Here is a 23,177-nt window from a genome sequence, read left to right on the forward strand (position 1 = left end):
TAACTTTCTCGAAAACTTTGAGATAATATGTCCACAACAATTTGGATTCCGTAAAGGCCGTTCAACAACACAGGCAGTTTTCAATTTTTTGAACAAAATTCTAGAAAATATTAATATTAGTAAAAAAACTGTAGGTATCTTTCTCGACCTCTCAAAAGCATTCGACAATGTTGATCATGAGCTTCTTCTAACTAAACTTGAACATGTGGGTATTAGAGGTTTAGCATTAAAATTGTTTGAATCGTACTTAAAAAATCGTCAGCAGAAAGTTCAAATTTCAAATATCAATGAAAAAATGGTCCAGTACATGGTAGAATCCAAATGGAGAACAATAAACAAGGGTGTGCCACAAGGAAGCATTCTTGGGCCTCTCCTCTTCCTTATCTATATAAACGAACTTCCAATAATTGCTGGCACAGAATGTTCAATGTTTGCTGATGACACCGCTTTGTTGTTTGAATGTAATGGAGACGTTGACGAATTTAACAAACAAGTTAACGAGACTTGCCAATTAATAGCAAATTGGCTGTTATCGCAACATCTATCACTCAACACAAACAAAACCCAAATTTTAAAATTTTGTCCAGTGCAAGCTACACCTATAAATATAAATGTAAACATTAATAATAATATTATCGAACCTTCCCAAACCTGTTCACTACTGGGAATGGAATTAGATATAAACGTAAACTGGAAAGAACATGTCTCAAAATTGTAGCAAAAATCAGTAGTTTTTCTTATGTTCTGGGTACCTTGAGAAAAATATTAAACACCGAATCAGTAATAGCCGCATACTATGGTTAGGTATACTCAATAATAAAATACGGTATTATTTTTTGGGGAAACTCGGTAAACGCTAAAGATGTTTTCATCATACAAAAGAGATGCATAAGAAAAACAAACTCTGATCGTTTAGATTCATGTAGACCTATGTTTAAAAATCTGAAAATTCTGACAGTCACAGACATATATATATATATATATATATTATACATATATATATTGGAGTTATGCATGTTAGTGCGATCATCTACAGACAAGTTCCCACTAAAAAACTCAACACATAAATACGCTACAAGGCTCACAGAAAACTTACTAATACCAAAAGCAAACAAAACTATATTCCAAAAAGGACCATACTACATGGCCATTAAAGTATATAACAACCTACCACATAACATTAAACAAATACAAGATACACACAAATTCAAATCGTTACTAAACACTTTCCTTGTTAATAAATGTCACTACACGTTGAGTGAATACCTCACGTAAATGAAACGCCTATTTTTATTGGTATATATATATATGTATTTTTTTTATTTTTTCATTGGTATATTGTTATTTTATCTGTATAAACATTGTAATTAAATAAATGTGGTTAGCTGGAAGAAATGGGGTCTACCCATAAGCTATACCTTTTGTTATTTTAATTTTACAATAAATAATTTTTGATTTGATTTGATTTGATTTTAAGCTACTTAACCCAGTTAATAAAGTTTTTGTTTCATCACTTTCCATGACTTTTTAAAGATGTGATGAATTATCATTGTGATGATTTATCCGGTCACCGGAATAATCATATGCCTAATTTAAACAGCAATGTTATCTAAGACAATAATTTTTTCGGGATGGTAGACAGTATAAAAATTGGTCTTTAATTTAAAACACAAATTTTATCGCCCGATTAAACACAAATATGTTTTCAAGAGGAACATACAATGAATACATTCCTTTATGAATTCCGGTGGAATTTTGTCAAAACGTAATCCCATTTTATATTGTAGAATTTTTTTTTCTTAATAACACCTAGAGAAATGTGACGTGTTGTATATTGAAGATTGAATTTCAGGTATTATTACAATATCACAATTTTGTTCATAAGCACTTAAAAAATACTAAGTAATGAGGTCAACTATTTCCTGATCATTGTCTTCATGCTTACGCCCCGAGTACATTGATCTAGGACACACATTGTGTTCTTTGAGACAATTTACATAGTTATAAATATATTTTGGATCGGACATTTTTAATCTACGCTTTCGTAAACAAAAATCAGATTTAAAGAAGTAGTGACAATGAGATTTTCTCCACTATGAATGCGTAAGTGAACTATAAATGTGTTTTTTTTTATCAGGAGTAGTTACAGAGGGGACACTTCTCGAGTATGGATGAGAATGTGACTTTTTAAATTTACTTTTTGAGAATATGAATAGCTGCAGTAGGAACATGCATAAGGTTTTATTCCAGTATGGGTTCGTAAGTGCACGGTTAAACGTGATTTTTCTGAGCAGGAGTAGTTACAATAGGTACATAAATAAGGTTTTTCTCCAGTATGTATGCGTAAGTGCACTGTTAAATATGACCTGTTTGAGCAGGAATAGTTACAATGGGGACATGAAAAAGGTTTTTCTCCAGTATGTCTGCGTAAGTGTATTATTAAACGTGATTTGTCTGCGCAGGAGTAGTTACAATGGGAACATAAATGAGGTTTTTCTCCGGTATGGGTGCGTAAGTGCATTGTTAATCGTGATTTGTCTGAGCAGGCGTAGTTACAATGAGAACATGAATGAGGTTGTCCTCCAGCATGGGTGCGTAAGTGCATTGTTAATCGTGATTTGTCTGAGCAGGAGTAGTTACAATGGGAACATAAATGAGGTTTTTCTCCAGTATGGGTGCGTAAGTGCCTAGTTAAACTTGATTTCTCTGAGCAAGAGTAGTTACAATGGGAACATGAATGAGGGTTTTCTCCAGTATGGGTGCGTAAGTGCATTGTTAAACGTGATTTGTCTGTGCAGGAGTAGTTACAATGGGAACATGAATGAGGTTTTTCTCCAGTATGGGTGCGTAAGTGCCTAGTTAAACTTGATTTGTCTTTGCAGGAGTAGTTACAATGGGAACATAAATGAGGTTTTTCTCCAGTATGGGTGCGTAAGTGCCTAGTTAAACTTGATTTGTATGAGCAAGAGTAGTTACAATGGGAACATGAATGAGGTTTTTCTCCAGTATGGGTGCGTAAGTGCATTGTCAAACGTGATTTGTCTGTGCAGGAGTAGTTACAATGGGAACATGAATGAGGTTTTTCTCCAGTATGGGTGCGTAAGTGCATGGTCAAACGTGATTTATCTGAGTAGGAGTAGTTACAATGGGAACATAAATGAGGTTTTTCTCCAGTATGGGTGCGTAAGTGCCTAGTTAAACTTGATTTGTATGAGCAAGAGTAGCTACAATGCGAACATGAATGAGTTTTTTCTTCAGTATGGGTGCGTAAGTGCCTCGTTAAACGTAATTTTTCCGAGCAGGAGTAGTTGCAATGAGAACATGAATGAAGTTTTTCTCCAGGATGCGTTTTCAGGTCCGTTAGCATGTCTAAAAAAGATGGTTGAAAAAGTTCAATAAGTAGGTATCTAAAATGAAGACAGAAAATTATGAAAACGAATTAAGACAAATAAAAATATATTTTACCTGCAGCAGTCTCGGTAATATTATCATATTGCTCTAAGCATTCCTTTTTAATATCCGGCACATCTATGTCTATTTCCGTATAAGAGATTCCACCTCCATCTTCTTCTGGGGGTGTCTTGATGGGTACACTCTCCACACCTGGAACAACAAAACAATGTGTATTCATAACTTTCAGTGATTTTAAGTCTGTAGATTGTATGAAAACGCTCTATATTTCATTTCATAAAAGTCAAGTGGAATATAATTCAATTATTTGGTCTCATTTATGTAAAGTTTACTCTAACAATAAACGACGAGTTCAGCACAAATTTCTTATATAAGTACAAAAATTTTGAGCTCAAAATTCCAATTGAATACATTTATTAGTTTGAGGCCCCAATTGTATCTAAAAACGTTGTCTGAATTATGGATGTTAACATGTCTGGTTGTAACACAGAAGAGTCATTAACAACTTAATTGACAGCCATGCCACCGTCCCCATTATTAAATGCCATGTACCGACTAGGAATACAGCCATGCTATCGTCCCCATTATTAAATTCCATGTACCGACTAGGAATTCAAGGCAAAATGAAACATTCTTCTTGCAATACATACACAACCAACTATGAGACACACTCAATAACCAATAGGATGCATGACCAAGGCAACAAGTTTGGAGTTCTATTGTTATATTTTCTGAGACCATTTTTAGAACCAAGCGTTATCCAAACAAGCACTTTGTTAAATGCTACTATTATAGTAGCGTTTTTAATGTACTTTGATTTTTCTTATATGTTGTATTGTTCAAGTTACTGTTACACGTTTTACTGATATTGTTTAATGTTATTTTATGCTTTAAAACCATTGTGTATAGTTTTCGATAGCTCATTAGGTATATTTTGATTTCATAATACATATTAGAGCCTAGCTCGGCGAAAAACTAAATAAAATAAAGACTTGCTTGCATTACACTAAAAATTCGTGTTGGGTTGGTTCTATGTGCATGTGTTTATTTGTATTTTTTGTTGGATTGAATTTTATTGTTAAACAAAGCTCCTCCTGAAAAACTACTTGCAGTTGGGTGTCTTAGATAATATTGTATACAAAACAAAATATTGGACAGGTATAATAATATCGACATAAATTTATACTAAATGATTTATTTAGAAATAATACCAGGATTATTAATTAAATGCATAATTTTAACACAATCAGTCTTCATTTTTGGGTAAAATCAATTTGCAGGTATGTCATGTATTTATAGGCAGTTCAATAAGTCAGACAGTGTAATAAACGTTAGCAACCCCTTCATGGGTTCACTGAGGAACAGGCTACACCTGTATCGATCGTCCGAACGAAAAGTAATATGTTCCGTTTCACTCTCTGAGTTAGCTGATCTTTGAAGCGAATAAAAAGTGTATAATTATAATTCTTCCGGATTTTAATGTTCGTATAGATGTTGCCAAGCCTTTGGTTGTATATATTCAAGTCATTAAATGTAAATAATTATTTTTCCATTAGTTTGGTGATGTCGTGTATTTTGTTTGATTGTGTCTTTTGTGAAGTTGATAGAATAATGGCATGTGATGGTAGTCTCAAATATTACAGGTAGGTGGTGTTTTTTTTAATCGTTATTTTTTTATGCGGTTGAGGCACCTATTTAGTATTCACTTTTTTTTAATGTGCAAAAATGTTAACAATTTCTTTGTTATTCATTTTTTTCTACTAACGGACTACTGTTCAATTATGCAATACATATAACACGAAATGATAAAAAATAAAAGTTACAGAAAGTGAAGGGTATATACCCAATCAATGAATGAAGCAAAGCAAAAGTATTTATTTAAAATATATATATATATATATATATATCATTTATACCCGCTAAACTGCCAAAGCAGTTTGTCAGCAGAGCAGTTTGTCAGCAGGACATATTATTTATAAATTACAGAGAATAATCAAGTAAGAGCCTAAATATAGTTGCGTTAGATGTAATCACAGTAGAAAACATTATTCAGTAAATAAAATCTCAATTAATTTGATTTTAGTAAATATTTGTTACTTTGTTTAAAAATGAAAACAAATCTTTTACCACAAGATTCAGGATAAATTGTAGAAAATCAAAAGGGTCCACAATTTTTAACATTTTAATTTTGAATGCTGGTGGCTTTCTAGTGTTACTTCAAACTTTTGAGACCTAGAAACAGTTTCGAGACATTCTGTTGATGATTCCGTATGTGTATTACCAAAGCACGTTACACTGACATTACGTTGACTGAAGGTGAATAGTTACATATAGAGGATAAAACAAGTCTTCTGAGATTAAGCATACGACGCTTTGAAGATAACTTTAGAGTGAAAATGAATAGATGCAGTCAGGACATGAAAACGGTTTTTGAAAACATGAAAACTCATGAAAACTGTGGGTAAAAATCAAAGTCGGGAATGCTAAAATATCTGAATAAAAAAAACATCGTGCATCAAAAAGAAAAATTCTCTACTGTGAGTCAGTAAATGATTTTTATAAACCACTTTGAGAACATGAGAAGTTGTAGTTCGAAGACGAAAAATGTTTTTCTCTACCGTGAATCTGCATTTGTTTTTTTAAACCTCACCTTTGAGAACAAGAACAGTTGCATTCGGAACATGAAGACGGTTTTTCTTCACTTGGAATCGGCATTAGTTTCTTTGAATTTCCCCTTTAAGAACAAGAAAAGTCGCAGTCTGGACATGAAAAAAGTTTTTTACATATGTATATGTGAATTTTTAAGTATCCCTTCCCACAACATGAAAATTTATAGTCGGTCCACGAAAAAGGTTTTTCACTACTGTGGGTAAGTATGTGGCTTTTTGAGAACACAGAACAGTTGCAGACGAGACACGAAAGAGGTTTAGCTCGACTGCGAGTCAGCATGTGAAGCCGTGTTTCTAGCACATGAAGATGTACAGTTGGATTATGAAAAAGGTTTTCTTCTAGTATGCGAACGCAAGTGCTGTTCTAACGTTAGTTTATGAGAGCTAAATTAATTACAATGGCGACGAGAGTATCGTTTTTCCCCAGGATGCTTCATCAAGTTTGTTAATAAGTCTGAAAAGGATAACAGATAAGCACAAGTACAGTGGATTTACATAAACGCTAAAATTGGGAAAGCGCGCATTATTAATTTAAATAAACAAAAAATCTGTTTTACCTGGTGTCTGGATAATTCTTTCAGAGCGCTCTAAGAATTCCTTTTTAACATCCGAGAGTTCTATGTCCATTTCCGTAAAAGGAATACTAACTTCACCCTTTACACGGCTACCTGGTTCTGCTTTGATCGGAACATTCTCCAGATAAATGCTACCTGAAAAAATAAAAGAATAATACTTTATTGAAATACCGAGTCGAACTATGCATTACATTAAAAATTACAGTTGTTTCTCTCCGAGAAAGTATAGTTATACCACATTGTTTTAATTAAAAAAACTTGCTTCGCGATCGATCGGTTTTAACTGAAGGCTGATCATGCATAAGAGCATTCAACAGGATTAAATCATAGTTAACACGCGGAGCAAGCAAATAAAAGTGCGCTTTACTAATAAAGTATTCGTGCAATTACAGCCGTGTAGCAGCATAAGTGATCAAATATATTTTTGGTTTTATTTGGTTTTTTGCTCAGCTAGACTTTTAATAGTACGTTGTAAAAAAACATGCACAGGCAACCTTCGACTTCCAGCTATTAGCAAATATTTACGAGCCATTTGAACAATTATATCCACATCGTCTATAATAGAATAGAAGATATTTTTAAAAAATATCCAGGAGAGGCTCGAAGGTCTTGGCGTGAAGTGTAAAACTTCCCTTTGAGTAGCCTATTACTACTAATGAAACGTCTAAGCTATTCGTGTTTTTTTACATTAACTCTAAAAAGGATGGAAATTATTTTCCCCGGGCCTATGTCATATTTAGGGATGCTATGTAGTGGGTCTTGAGGACAGAAGAGTAATATATATTTTGATTAAACTTTTATTTAAACCTGTAGCTAATACTGTAAATACGAGTTAACAAAAATATTATTGAGGAAATTTGGCTTATCCATCGTTTCATGAATTCTTTCAGAAGGCTTAAAGCTAGTTCCTTTTTAATACAAGGAACCTTGAGATCCATTTCAGAATATGAAATTTCAGTTGGTTTGTTAGTGACCACCTTGAGATTTGAAGGCTCCGTTGAACTCCAATTCACCTGTATAGAGACAATCTGGTAGCAATTTTGTGAAAAGAAAAGGTTACTAATGAAGTGTACTTATTGATGCAGTTAAGACGAGAATAGACTAAAACAAAAGTAGATGATAATTGATGAAAATATTTATAAACACTTGGAAGTAAATTAAAAACATCATACAGAACCAATCGAATACGTAGAATACTTTTTTGTAATAAATTAATCGTTAATAACAAAATAATCACAAACAACGTAGAGATATGCAACCAGTTTATTAATTTAAATTGTAACATTGGCTCCTCCTCAGCTGACAATATAGGTACATAGCAAAATCACATGATAGTATTGAATCGTTATATCTTCAACCTTAAATAATAAAATCCATAAAAAATGTAGGTTCTGGTCTCTCGACAGAATTTGTTCATATTTTATCAAAATTAATTAATCAGTGTTAGATATTAAATTGAGAAGGAACTTTTCCTTTTTGAGGGAAGGTAATATCAATTCAAAAATATGGGTCCAAAACGAATACCTCAAACTCCAATTCGAAGGAATAACACAATTCGTTTGCATCCAATAATCAAAATAGCAAGCACCTTCCAATAAACTATGGAGTTCCGCAAGGATCAATTCTAGGACCACTATTGTTCCAAATGTATATAAATGATATCTCCCAATTAGATTATTAAATAGGCTGTGCATTGATACACACTTAACATTTAACCAGCATATTTAAGATATTAAAGATAAAACTAAAATGTAACTAACCGTCACGCCGTTTCGCCGAAGGGGTAGACAGAGAGAACAGACCTCCAAACAACTCACACACCTCTTGCCTCATTCACATTCATATATCTTCTCATACATACTCTTCTATTATTCTGACTCTTGACATGGCACGACTCAAGTATCTAATTCACTCAATCGTGCCATGTCTTCCTCGGACGTTCCCGACTTCTGCAACCATATAAAGATAAAATCTGCCTGCTAGCCGGTTATAATATATGTTACCAAATAAAATTTTAAAATGACTATATTATAGCTTCGTACATTAACATTTAAAATACTTGATTGAAATTTGAGAATGAAACATAAATGAACTACAGGTAACACAAAACAAAGTAAACAAAAAGCAATTTCTGTCTCCTTAAATACAAAATAAATAATAAACACATACATACAAATACAGAATGCATTAAAACGTCCCAAATACATACACACTTTACACGGCAACAGTATTGGTTACGAGGTGGGCGACATATATAATTGCCTTTCAGACAAAATCAAAAACGAAATAGTGTAGGTACATTTAAAAGAAAATTGTTCACTTTTATTCACAATAAGCAAACAATTGAAGTGAAAAATTACTGTTATTTAATCTGTTTACGTGTGAAGTAGTTTAAACATATTTATTTTAGTTATTTATAGTTAAATAAGTGAAAATGTATTTTTCTTTCTAAATGCGATGAAACTCAAACAGTGCTCCTCACGAGACCCGGAAACAAGCTCAAAGGAAGGAGGAAAAATGGCAAAAGCACAATGGACACATGGTGAGTGCTCGCGTAAACTATATATATACTGACTCCGCTTTGAAATAATCAAATACATCAACGAATGCAGACCTCCTCAAGGTAGGCATTAAAGAAGTCCCTACCACCACACTCTTCCCAAACCCCCTTCAAAACGTTGCTCAACTTTAGGTTAGAGAGTCTCCCGTCTGCCTAGCGCACAGAAAAGGCGTTCCCGTGAGATGTCAGGTTTATATCATAAAACTAAAATAACATAACCCAGCAGAACAGCGAATTTTGTAGAATCTAATTATAGGTATGAGCAATACGAGAATGCAGATACGGCCTGAAAATAAAATACACGAAAGTAACATAATCCAGTAGAATAGCGTATTATGAAGAATCGAGATGTAGGTATGAACATGATGATACGTAAAAAAAACCTGCAGTTTTATTTGCAATTGAATTTTGGGTCTGTATAACAATAATTGTTGTGTTCCAAAAAAAGACAATTAAATACCTGAATTCGTTTCGGTAATGGATTCCGGGCTTTCTTTTTTCATTAAAGGATAGTCTTTATCGATTTTCGTATATATCATAGCAACACTTTCTTCGGCACTTGTGCCTGGCTCTAACTTGAGGGCGGTGGAATTCATGATTTTAACCCTAGAACCGTACCCTGGGGTACAAATTTAAAAAAAAATTGAAAATTTGCGATAACTTTTTCGTTTCACAACGGACCTTTTCTTGCCGCCGCGTATTTGCAAGTGGGGGGGAGTCGCTTCGAAGCATCAGTCGAGCGGGAGTCCTGCTAGTGTGTGGTCGTGGCAAAACGTGCGTGGGGCGCTCCAGTACCCCAGGGTACGGTTAAGGTAATTATTTTCATTACTATGATTTTAATGTTTTTGCGAAATAAAGCATGTTATTGTGCTATTTGATACGTGTTTCTTTATTTGAATGTTATTTTTATTTGCATAATAACCTTACACATAACTTTGTTTTGGAAAAAATGTGTAATTATTTATTATATTTAGGTATTTTGCATTTAGTTGCGTGTAACTTGAATAATTCTTTTTTTTAGATGGCTTTACGTCAAAATCTATCGCGAGATGAAATTTATCGCCTTCTTCTGTATGCTGATGATGAAGAAGATGTGATTCTTGGGGATGAATTGGAAGATGAACCTGATGAAATTATTGCTGACTTTTTGAATACATCAAAGTTTGCTTTTCATAACGAACTTACTTTACTATCATATGTGCCTCCAAAGCTAAACAAAAGAAAAAAGAAAAACGTGCTTATGCTTTCCACTACACCAAGAAAAATCTGTTGATTTACTAGAAATAATAAGTTTTTACAACCAAACCAAGGGGGGTGTGGATACGTTTGATCAACTTTGTCATACATACAGTGTGTCTCGTAAAACTCGTCGCTGGAGCCTTTGTGTCTTCTATGGAATTTTGAATATCGTCGGAATCAATTCTATGATATTACTGCATTCATCTAACGCTACCGGAAAACAAGTTTTCAAGAATAGACGAACTTATCTGAAGACTTTAGCTTTTGACCTTATAAAACCTCACTTGGAAGATCGATTTTTATACAAGACATTGTCGATGCATCTCCAAGAAAGTATTAGCGGAATAAAAAAGCGGTCTTATGATGCTACAACCCCTTCAAAATCAAAATCTGGAAGATGTTCATTTTGTCCCAGGTCAAAAGATCGTAAGTCACGCGCTCAATGTCAGAAATGTAAACGTTTCATATGTTTAGAGCAACAAACAAAGATTTGCCAAAATTGTTAAGAAAAGTTACTTTTAATTAAGCCTTATTGTATGATGTAAGACTGAAATAAGTGCCATAACAGTCTATGTAAGTTTATTTTGAATAAATGTTTTTTCTCACCTAAAAAAGATGTTTTATTTGACGGGGTACTCCAGTACCCCTGGGTACTGGGTTTACTTTAACTTTAATGAGGATTTCTTGAGAATAGGGTTCATTGTTTCAGGTCAAGACGTACAAATTGATTAAAGGAAGAAAACTAAATGACATAACCAACAAAAAAATGACAAGCATTCAACGGAAGTAGTTCCATAGATAATACGGAAAAGAAAATAATTTTTGGGATTATGGTGAAATCTAAGTGTTGCCATATCTTCAGTAATATTCAAGTATTTTTTTTGAAGAATTTTTTTACGCACGTACGTTTTCGTACGTAGAATTCATTTGCAATTTTCGTCGGCGGCATTTATTTTTACTCGGGAGATATTTTCAATTTGTATTGATATTACAGGCGACTAATTATTGCTGATAATAATTTATAATACAAATGAAGTTAATACAAATAAATAAATAATGGAATACAAATAATATGAGAATACAAAAATTTATAAAAAAATAATGTAAAAAACTTGCCCTAGAACCTTTCTTAAGTTTATTTTATTTCCAGAACTCTGACAAACTAGTTAAGTGCCTACTAACTAGTAATGTGCAGCACCGAAACATTTACATGTTTGACCCCCTTGCGGTGATTTTGCACAAAAACGGCGCTATACAAATCATCCAAATATTATTATGTTTATTATTATTATTATATTGAGAACGAAACATCAAAAGAATCGAGTGATTAATTGATGTAATCGCACGGGGTTCAGTAGCTGTGGACAGAGGCTGCTCTTTTTGTTCTCGGAAGATGGTGGGGGGGATATAAATATTGTACATCCATTGGGCCGCATTTTGGTAATAATGTTCTTAATAAAATTAGTTTGTAATAAATGGGAAAAAGCAATGTTTTCATACTGACAATGATATTTTTATTGTTTACTCTGTATGACCATTTTCTTAGACTATGAATTAAAATAATAATATTTCAGTGAAATCAATAGTCGATAAAAGAAATACTATAATGTTTCGTCTCCACGGACATAACCCAATATCAAATGAATATATCGGGCTGATGACCGAGGTTTTTCACAACATTTACTAAAATACGTACTAACTCAATCTAGTTCTTCATGCTTTTTTCGTTTTTTCTAAGAAACGTTACTATATATTGAAATTATCGATTTATTTGATCAAACATCGATGATTCATACACATAGATTCTAATACACATAGATTAAATCGTAAAAATGTCTCTTCTAGACAGTGATGCACTATTTCAAAAATAAATAAAAACATGTTTCTCGTAAGCTTTTTACTAAGCATTTAAATAAGAAAACAACCGTAGGTACCTGAGCATATTATCTATATTTTTTTATTAATAAACAGCTATTTCTTTTTAATAACAGGAAAAAACAATAAATCACCACACCAATAAAATCATTAAAAATATATAATCGCTAAAGGCTCGTTCGCATTGGTCGAGTAGTTTAGTCAAGTAGCTCGCTACTCGCCATTTGACTGACCAAAAAGCGTTCGCATTGGTCGAGTAGATTTCACGAGTGAAGTGTCAAATTTTAAGATGAACGGGCTGCAACGCAACAAAGTAAATAGGCTAATTAAGCTGATTGTAATGGATATTTTAGAAGAGGTGGAGGAAGAAATTAGTGAGACGAAAGTGAAAAAACTATGGATACGAAAATGGATTAATAGAAGAGATGCATTAGGAGCTACAAATTCTCTTCTGAAGGAAATGGCATTTGAAGATCCGAAAGAATACTTCGCGACTTTGAGAATGACTGAAAGCTGTTTTAATTTCCTTCTAATGAAAGTGCAGTCACAAATTCAACGCACGGATACCCTTTTCAGAAGTGCAATTCCCGCAAAAACCAAATTACAGGCAGTTCTCTACTTTTTTGCTACAGGATGTAGTTTAAGGACAATCACACATCTCTTTCGACTTGGAAAATCAACTGTTTCGGAATTCATTATAGAAGTTTGTGAAGCTATCTATGAATCATTAAAGGAATTTATCAAGGTAAGATTAAGAGCTGTTTCACACAGCTACAAATATAGTAGATGGCTTATTTCAGCATATCATTCGCCATAAATTCCCAATGGAACGACCACTGAAATAGCCACTAAAATAGGCCATCCCGCTATAATTATAGCTGTATCTAAAACGGTTCTAAATAAATTATAAATATAATTTGAGAAACATTTATTAATTTTCACATGGTTTAAATATTAAAATTTACATTAAAGTTATTCGATGTCATGGTTTTCATGTGTTTCAATTTCATATGTGTCTTCTGGGGGCTCATCTAAATAAATTACATCATCATAATACGAAGTATTACTACATGGAGAGTCTTGCGAATCATTTGATACTGGTGTGACTATCCTGGTGAATCTATTTTGCTCAGTTGAACTTTGAAGGTGTTGGCGTCGAATTCTGTTCATGTACAGTTGAATATATTCCTGGGTTTCAAGTGCCAATAGCAAGGGCAAAGATTTCAGTTGTAAGCCGACGTGTCTGCCGAAGACCTCAAACTCGTCTTCTTCTGTAGAGTTGGCAACCTCAGTTATCTCCTTTAGTTGACTCACCATACTCGAAAGTTGGGAAAGCCGCTTTTTTTTTGTAGGGGGTTTAGATACGGGTTCACGAAAAGAATTCATAGTAATTCTGCTTTCCTCAGTATCTGTATCCGTGTGTATGATGTCTTCCTGAAAATAAAGTAGAATTTTGTTTATATCGAATGTATACATTATTATAAATATTTTTTCAGGTTCCCGCCACCACAGACTGGAATATCATTGAGAACGGATTTCGAAAATAATGGAACTTTCCTGGATGCTGTGGAGCAATCGACGGCAAACATGTCGTCATTAAAGCACCTCCTGAATCAGGAAGTTTATACTACAATTATAAAGAGACAAACAGCATTGTCTTAATGGCAGTTGTAGATCATAAATATTGCTTCAGTTATATAGACATTGGATGTAATGGGCGGGTTTCTGATGGAGGCGTATTTCGAAACTGTAGTTTGTATCAAGCATTAGAAAACGGTATTCTGCCAGAAGGGCATGTACTAGTTGGAGATAATGCATTTCCCTTGAAAGAATACCTTTTAAAACCTTTCTCAGGAAATCGATTAACATCAAAGCAAAAAATTTTTAATTATCGATTGTCTCGGGCCAGAAGAATAGTTGAAAATGCTTTCGGTATACTAGCTGCCAGATTCAGAGTGTTTGAGAAACCGATGCCCTACAGTCCTGAGAAGGTTGTTTGCATTGTAAAGGCGTGTTGCGCTTTACATAATTGGCTCAGAGAGACAAAATTACAGAACAAGCAGTTGGAATATACAGTAGACAAAGACAATTTTGATTCAGGAACTGTTATCCCTGGTAATTGGAGGGTGGAGCCAGAGCCTCAAGGATTGGAACCACTACCAAGTTGTCTGTCCAATCGTTCATCCCGAAGGTCTACAGATCTTCGAGAAAGATATGCAGATTATTTTGTGAACGATGGATCGGTACCTTGGCAGACAAGAATGGTACATTAAAAACTGATGTATAAACGATAGAATAGAATTGAAATGTACTTGCCAAGTTGCTTTCACTTTCTGTTAACATTGTATTAATGTTTCTGAGGGATCCATCTAATAGATTGAACCATTTGACTGATGGTGAATATACTGCGTCAGTTCCGGCACCGGAGGGTTTTGACTCCTTTATTTTTTTTAACTCCTGTGAGTAGGTAGATCTGAAAAGAAATTATTAATGATTAATGACTCTGCTACTACTTTAACATAAATTTATAATAATACAGGCACTTGTAATATACCATATAAATAAAAAAAACTTCACTAACCTGATGCTTTTAATTTTCGCTCTTATCTCCCTATCACCAAATCCAGGAATATTCATCCCTTTTTCTAATTCAGCGTATGCTGATTCCCTGATTTGTTTGATCTTATATCGGGGCGACTTTATATTCCACAAGCATTCGTGTTGTAAATATAACGTCACGAATTTGACAGTAGCGTTTTCGCTCCAACGACAAGACATTTTGGCGTGTTTTGACGGCTACTAATGCTATACTCGCTATACTGATCACTGACTTATGCAGCCAGTGACAATAGACCATCGATAAACTCTATAAATCTGCCATAGACACATGATGAGGGACGCTACTCGCCCGAAAAAATAGAACAGAATGGATTGACTTGACTAAATCGCTGACTAAACTACTCTACTAAATTTATGGTGTTCGCACGTGTCCAGTTACTAAATTACTCGCTACTTGACTAAACTACTCGACCAATGCGAACGGGCCTTAAAGGCCCGTTTATAATAGGAATAAGCGGTAAGAATAAGCCGTAAAGCCTTAGGCCGTAGAAGTTGGAAGATCGGAAACCTGTGTATCTGTTTATAATAGATGGCAATAATCTCTTATTTTTTTCCATAACCGAAAAGATGGTCCAACTTTATCTTTTACGGTTACGGATTACAAAAAGTTGAGATATATACCGAGATTTATGTATTTTCGATCGATACTCTATGGTATCTATTATTTGACAAGAGTGGTTATTTTATGTATTTGACAATCGAACAATAATATTTGTGTTGTAGAAGTCCGAACAATTTATAGAAATTGGTCTTTGACATTCTTGTATATTTCTTAAATTGATCGTTATCTACCGTCGTCATGTCTTTAAACAAATTATGGAAAAAAAAAATTGGGTTTTAGGCATTGCACCCTGAAATTATGGAAATGTCCTGTTTTCTTCCTTTATGGTTAATGGGACGCACACTCCAACGTCGTTTTTTTTTTTTTTTTTTATTTTTCCTTATTTACTATATTTTTCGTCAACTGTGTGTCTCCTATTGCAGCGTATGCTAGCCTCATAATTGACAAAAACATTCTACATGCAACAATATCTGATGAATCCATCGTTTCAATATTTATTTATATAAAACAATATTACTTTTATAAGATGGAAGAAGAATATACTCTCGGTTGACAGTTGACATAGACAAGTGACAGCCGCATAGTCACTTCTATGGACGTTTTCTATTCTATTCCTATTTCAATTATAAACGACGATCTAAAATATTACGGATAACGGATTACGGCACCGGCCTATTCTTACCGCTTATTCCTATTATAAACGGGCCTTAAGCTCCCAGGTGTAGTTTATTTATGCATGTTTCATAAACGTTTTCCCAGGTTTCAATCAAGGAGTTTAAATGTGAATGTACGAGGCAAAACTATAGACCTTTTTTTAAATTTCATTTGGTAACAGATATGATTACTGGCTAAGTACGCTTATTAGGGGGGTGATTATTTTATTTATAATATGCTGTTTTAATGTAAGATGTTTATCAATGCACATCCCAAGATATTTTTCCAGTATCAGGATTTGCAAGTTGTTATATTTAATTAAAAGATTAAACGACGAGCAACGTCGTTTAATCGTTTTTAACATTCATAGTTAGAATATTTGATGGGAGGCAACTGTTATTTTTTTCTAGTACACATCTGCCAGGCGTCCCGTGACAGCTTTATATTTAATTATGTGAGATATTAGTTTCGTTACAAAAAATCATCATTGTATATCTTCAGGCCAAATCAATAACACAGTGGAAGATTTAAATTGGCAACACTGAGATTTTATCACAAACTCGAAGATTATTTTCTGCAGTATCTATGGGTAACTTTTTCCGAATGCTTGCTGTCATCTTTTGATGGTTATGTTATTTGGCTCTATTATTTTCACCATTTTGTTGACCTTCGACAAACGCAATCTATTCTTCTCCCAAGAAATACATCAATCTCCTTAAAGTAAAACAGAAATACCAGATCCTTACTTAAAATATGGATTCCACCGCCATCAAGTTAGAACCTGGCACAAGTGCAGAAGAGAGTGTTGCTGTGATATTCGATATAGACTATCCTTTTATCAAAAAAGATTGTCCGGAATCCATTAACGAAAACAATTCAGGTATTCTTTTGTCTTTTTTGAACATAACTGTAATACATTCACAAATTTTAATCATATTTGCTTGGCTGTATAGACATGCTCATACCTACATATCGATCCTTCATACGCAATTCTGCTTGTTTGTGTTACCTTTATGATTTTTATGTGATACGCGAAACTTTACGACAGCGCCCATTAATGTGCAGTGTGCAGACAAGTGAACTATCGAACCCTTAATCTGGGTGACCGTGAGATATTAATACAGTAACTCAAAATACTTTATTTGGGTTTTCGATGATATTTTGCTACTCTATAACCCCGTTTATTGGTTCCAATTTATTATTTATAATAATAATGTTTGGATCATACCTATAGCGCTGAGAAAAATTTCCTCGATTGCGCTTCAATTTAACCACTCGAACGAGAGTGTTTTCCTTGTTTTCGGTTAATTAATATCATACCTCCATTTGTACGGAAACATAAATATAAACTCCTTACTGCAGGTTACTGCCAATGAATCCATTTGGATTTTACTGCTAATCCTATATTTTTAGGTTTTATAAAAAATAACATGTAAAAAATCGTTAAATTTATAATTTACTTTAATTCATATAAATCACCTTCCTTAATATGGGTAGCCATCGTTCGAGCGGTTAATTTCTATATTATAACCTAGTCATATCAGTAAAACTTATTAGCAAGTATTTTCTCCTAACAGGTAGAATGGGTTTACCGGAAACTTCAACGCAAGGGATTGTCACAATCGAAGCAAGTGAAATTTCTTATTCTAAAAGTACTATTGAGGATCCTGGTATTAGAAAGGAAACCTTTGAACCCTCTGAAAGAATTCACCAAACGACGGGTAAGCCAAATTTCCTTGATGTATTTTTTTATAAACTCGCATAACCAGTACTCTGCAAGTGAAGGTACGTCCCGCGTGAATTGGCGCACACGAGAAAATTTACTTGCGAGCAACAGGGTGATCCGTTTGACACTTTCCCACCACAGACGTCAGGTGGGAATGCTGTCTTTGTACGTTGAATTTTCTAATTGATGTGTTATTTTTAATTTTTGAAATAACTTAAAGAGTAAAACCTCAAATATTCATCCCAGAGAAGTAAAAAGATATATCATATATTATTCGTTCATGACACTATCCAGATTGAATTTAGTTCGAGAAGAGTCTTGCAATCATACATAAAAAGATAGCAGCCTACATAAATGTGCGTTAAGAAAAATTATGATATTGTTGGTACTTTTAGGTACTGTTAGGTCGAAGTATGGTACGGTTTAAAATATTACCGAAGGAAAAAGGGTCGGATTAGTTTACTGGTAGAGCAGCGCCCCGGCAAGGCTAAGGTCCTATGGTCAATTACAAAAATGTTTTGATTTTATTTTTTTTATATTTCTATTTGGAAAAAGGTCAAAAAGTCCCCAACTCTTTCTTTGAAGTATATTTATTTTTTGCATTTTTTTTATTAAATAAAAATTTTGTACCCGATAATGCTTAGCTATTGCAAGAAGCAGGAGCTTGGTTAAATAATTTTATGTTATCAAACAATAACTTCAAAATAGCATACCGACGACGATGATTTTTTATGCCATACCCATGATGTCGAGATATATCTATTTTGTTATTTCAGGTAGCATTTATGTGGAGACTGTACCCATCAAGACAGAACCGGGACCCCAAGCAGAAGATGGCGGGATTCCTTATATGGAAATAGAGATAGACCTGCCAGATGTTAAAAAGGAATGTCTAGCGCACTCTCAAAGTGCTATCCAGACTGCAGGTAAAATCGATGTTGAATTGTTTGCATTCGTTAAATTTTTCATAATTCATCGTAAATACATATTTATACTTATCGAGCTTTATCCGCTGTACTTTTCAGACTCGATAACGGACCTGAATAAGCAACTTGGAAAAAACATCTTTTCATGTCCCGTCTGCAACTATTCATGTTCTCAAAGGGGAAAATTAAAACTTCACATACGTACACACACCGGAGAAAAACCTTTTTCATGTTCTTACTGTAGCTATTCATCTTCTCAAAATCAACATTTAAAACGTCACATGCTTACTCACACTCGAGAAAAAGCTTATTCATGTGCAGACTGCAGCTATTCATGTTCTAGAAAAGTATATTTAAAACGGCACATGCGTAACCATACCGGAGAAAAACCTTTTTCGTGTTCCATCTGCAGCTGTTCGTGTTCTCAATCGGGACATTTAAAAAGTCACATGCTTACCCATACTGGAGAAAAACCTTATTCATGTTCATACTGCAAGTATTCATGTTCTCAAAGGGGATCTTTAAAACTTCACATACTTACCCACACTGGAGAAAAACCTTTATCATGTTCTTACTGTAGCTATACATGTTCTCGAAATCAATATTTAAAACGTCACATGCTTACTCACACTGGAGAAAAAGCTTATTCATGTTCATACTGCAGGTATTCATGTTCTCGAAGGGGAACTTTAAAACTTCACATACTTACCCACACTGGAGAAAAACCTTTATCATGTTCTTACTGCAACTATTCATGTTATCAAAAGGGAAATTTGAAACAACACATGCTTATCCATACTTGAGAAAAACGTCTGTCGTGTTTCGTCTGCAGTTATTCGTTTTCTCAAAAGGGTACTTTAAAACGTCATATTCTTACCCACACTGGAAAAAAACCTTATACCTGTTTGTTTTGTAGTTTTTCATGTTCTCAACAGGCGACTTTAAAACTTCACACGCTTACCCATACCGGAGAAAAACCGATTTCATGTTCTGATTGCAACTATTCATGTTCCCAAAAGGAATATTTAAAAAATCACTTGCTTACTCACAAAAATAAACAGCCTTTCGTGTGATTGATTCATTTGCTTCGAAACCTTTCAATGTAAGAACTTAAATCTCAACATACGAATTTATGTTTAGTTGATGAAGGACGCGTAAAAACCGTATAACTAATTCATATCGGAGTTATGAGACGTATTCCATAGGAAAGAAATGCATATTCAAAAATAAATCAAATAAGAATTTGTTTGTACTAATATTAGTTTCGTTACTAAAACTTCTTCTTTCTTATATCTTATCAATAATTCTGTGGAAGATTTAAAATGGCTACACTGAGATTTCATCGTAAAATCGAAAATTATTTTCTGCATTCTTGTTTTTTTAACTTCGTTATTTATCCTCTCCACCTAATACCAACTAATCCTTGACTTACGCAAGCTTTAAACGTTATTATCTCGGTTTTTAATAACTATTTACGTACCAAAGCAATTTTTTATGAATGTTATAATTGTCAATACTCTGTATATGTTTCACACATTTAATAAATTGATAAATTACCACGAATTGATCTTTTTTATTCTTCATTACATTACATTACCCGCCAAACTACCAAATGTTCATAAGAGTTTGTATGCAAATCTTTCATGTGAACTAACTCAATAAATAATTTTAAAAAATACGATAAGAGTTCTTGGTATTTTTTGGGGCATAATATCATAATTAAACAACCTATTTTTGTCATTTTACAGATTTGTTGTTTAAAGTTTTATTTTAGAGTTCAAATAATGATACCTACCTCTATAAAGTTGAACCATAACTATTTATTCAACAATTTTAATAAATGGTGGTTAAAACAAAATTATTTTTTCTTATAAATATTATTTGACATTTTGATTGAGCAGCTTCCTCGTTCGTGACTCCAGAAGCCTCCAGTCAGGTTGTAAGGCTGATCGGCTTGTGTTGGCTTCTTTCGTTTCACGCCAAGTATTGGCTTGCCGTTGAGATAGATTGAGATTCGCTTCTCATTAAAACACTTGTGTTTTTTGTTGATACGTTTAACATGTCACACAGAAGAGGGTAGACATTTAAACTTAGAGAGAGAAGCGAGAGTTGGTTGATAATGAATGTTGAAGAATACTAATGTAGAATTGAATTGTATCTCGATCACAACAAGCTATTTATAAACAAACATAGATTTCATGTGACTACAGACACAAGATATTATAGACGCGAAATTATGACAATATTACACTATGACGTGCCATAAACAAAAATATTTAAAATAAAAGGTGGCATAGACAGAAAAAGATAATGTAAAAGACTCTACACATCGAGATTATAAATTGAAAAAGTGAAAGAGTTTGGGCTTGACTTAAATAAAACAGGACAATCACAAGATACGACACGCAACATACTCCCGGCTTTGACAAACTAAGTTTGTTAACAAAATCATGATGAAGTCGATGAAAGTAAAGTTCACTGGGTTTCACTGTGGGGAATGTCACTGGAGAGTCATTGCATAAATTTCACTGGAGAAAGTTATTATAGGAATTCACTGGAGAAGTTATTGTAGGAAAGTCACTAAGGTGACAGAGATGATGATGATGACGATGTTGTCTGGTCAACGGGTAGTAGACAGAGCCGGTTGACAGCCCTTGTTAATGTTGATTTAGAGGTAGCGACAGTAGCTGCTCGTGTGATGCCATCAGTGCCAGGGTATAATGTCAGAATGCGACCAAGAGCCCACTTGGTAGGAGGTAAGTTGTCCTCAAAGAGCAGCACCAAGGAGCCTGGTTGCAGCACGTCTGGCTTTTGGTCCTCCATTTAGCTCGTTCCTGCAAGAGAGAGAGATACTCCTTAGACCACCTTTGCCAGAAATGTTGAACGAGCTGAGTGGTTCGTTCAAATCTGGAGAGCCTTCCAGAATTCGTAGCGGTCAGGTCCAGTTGAGGTGCAGCAACCAAAGATTCGCCAATAAGGAAGTGACCCGGGGTGTGAGGAGTGAGGTCAGATGGATCGGTGGAAAAGGGAGTGAGCGGAAGAGAATTGAGGCATGCCTCGACCTGCGTTAAGACAGTATACAGCTCCTCAAAAGTCAATGACAAGTTACGGAGAACTCTAGTCAAATGATGCTTTGCTGACTTCACTGCGCTTTCCCATAATCCGCCAAAATGAGGAGATCTAGCTGGAATAAAGTGCCATAGAATAGAATGAGAACCAAAAAAATCCGAAAATTCATTCTGAGTCGAAGAGATATGCAAAAAAGAGGTTAAGGACTTGAGATCATTTGAAGCTCCTGCAAAATTCCCAGCATTGTCTGAGTAGATATGAGCACATTTTCCACGTCGTGCGATAAAGCGATTGACACATTTGAGGAAACCCGTAGTAGATAAATCCGTAGCAAGCTCAAGATGAACTGCCTTGGTAGAAAATACACAAAGATACACAAATAAACCTTGAGAGTTGTTTTACTACGAATATTTCCAGATTTAATGTAATAAGGTCCTGCGTAATCAACACCACACGTAAGAAACGGGCGCGGGCGTGTTGGTTGCAGTCTAGACTGCGGTTGGTTCCCCATTAATGGTTGAATTGTTGTAGGTTTTGACCTGAAACAAACTATACATTTACGAAGAACACTGCGTATGGTGCGTCTTCCACAGAGTGGCCAAAATTGTAAACGAATGGATACGAGTAAAGCTTGCGGTCCAGCATGTAATAATTGACGATGAAAATGATTTATAATTAGGTTAGTAAACTGGTGATTGGAAGGTAAAACTACAGGATGTTTTTGATTATAGGTGAGGTTTGCATTTGATTGACGTCCGCCAACGCGCAGTACGTTCTCCGAGTCTAAAAATGGGTTCAATGAAAGAAGTTTACTATTTGACAAAAGACATTTTGATTTTGACTGTAATGCCTTTATATCTGATGCAAAGCATTGCCTTTGAACTATTTTTACAAGCGTTGTCATTGCAGTAGTTAGTTCAAGTACAGTTAGTGCGGTTGTTTGAGATTCAAACTTGCGGAGAGCATTAGTTTTGAAACGAATACAATAAGCTACTACTCTTTGCAATTTATGTAAAGTAGAATAACGATCAAAGATGTCAGTGTTATGTATTTGTGTTATGAATGCTTGAGTAGTGGTTTTCTGTTCCGGAAGTTCTGGTAAATCTGGGATGACGGTAGTTGGCCAATGTGTTTCATTTTGAGATAGCCATAGAGGACCATTCCACCAAAGGTTGCAAGATGCAAGATCCATTGGAGAAACGCCTCTAGATATGAGATCAGCAGGGTTTAGTTTGGTTGAAACATGTCTCCATTGTCCATGAGAGGTTGTGTCTTGAATCTCCGATACACGA

The 23,177-nt window shown here is 34.4% G+C and overlaps 1 protein-coding gene and 1 long non-coding RNA gene across 2 annotated transcripts; one reads left to right on the plus strand and one right to left on the minus strand.

Moving 5' to 3' along the window:
- Nucleotides 1–1,569: 1,569 nt before the first annotated feature.
- LOC149415084 (uncharacterized) lies at nucleotides 1,570–11,150 on the minus strand. The gene is made up of 5 exons (XM_089642990.1): nucleotides 11,061–11,150; nucleotides 6,638–6,790; nucleotides 3,466–3,603; nucleotides 2,996–3,369; nucleotides 1,570–2,389 (listed from the first exon to the last, which is right to left on the minus strand). The coding sequence occupies exons 2-5, from the start codon at nucleotides 6,705–6,707 to the stop codon at nucleotides 2,144–2,146; spliced, it is 828 nt and encodes a 275-aa protein (XP_089499116.1). The 5' UTR covers nucleotides 6,708–6,790; nucleotides 11,061–11,150; the 3' UTR covers nucleotides 1,570–2,143.
- Nucleotides 11,151–16,763: 5,613 nt separating this feature from the next.
- On the plus strand, nucleotides 16,764–20,227 carry LOC149415085 (uncharacterized). Its single transcript, XR_016303926.1, has 4 exons — nucleotides 16,764–17,044; nucleotides 17,742–17,885; nucleotides 18,667–18,816; nucleotides 18,916–20,227. It is a non-coding gene; the product is annotated as an uncharacterized LOC149415085 (long non-coding RNA).
- Nucleotides 20,228–23,177: the final 2,950 nt, after the last annotated feature.

Source organism: Hesperophylax consimilis, chromosome 19 (assembly GCF_061612785.1).
Source record: "Hesperophylax consimilis isolate HC1 chromosome 19, BYU_Hcon_1.0, whole genome shotgun sequence".
NCBI lineage: Eukaryota > Metazoa > Arthropoda > Insecta > Trichoptera > Limnephilidae > Hesperophylax > Hesperophylax consimilis.

Bases quoted from the DNA above. Each gene is read 5' to 3' on its own strand.
- LOC149415084 (XM_089642990.1), bottom strand. From the start codon at position 6,707: ATGGACATAGAACTCTCGGATGTTAAAAAGGAATTCTTAGAGCGCTCT. The intron at 3,370-3,465 runs GTAAAATATATT...CATCTTTTTTAG, and splicing joins TATTACCGAGACTGCTGCAG to ACATGCTAACGGACCTGAAA. The intron at 2,390-2,995 runs CCTCATTCATGT...TCATGTCCCCAT, and splicing joins GCACCCATACTGGAGAAAAA to TGTAACTATTCCTGCTCAAA.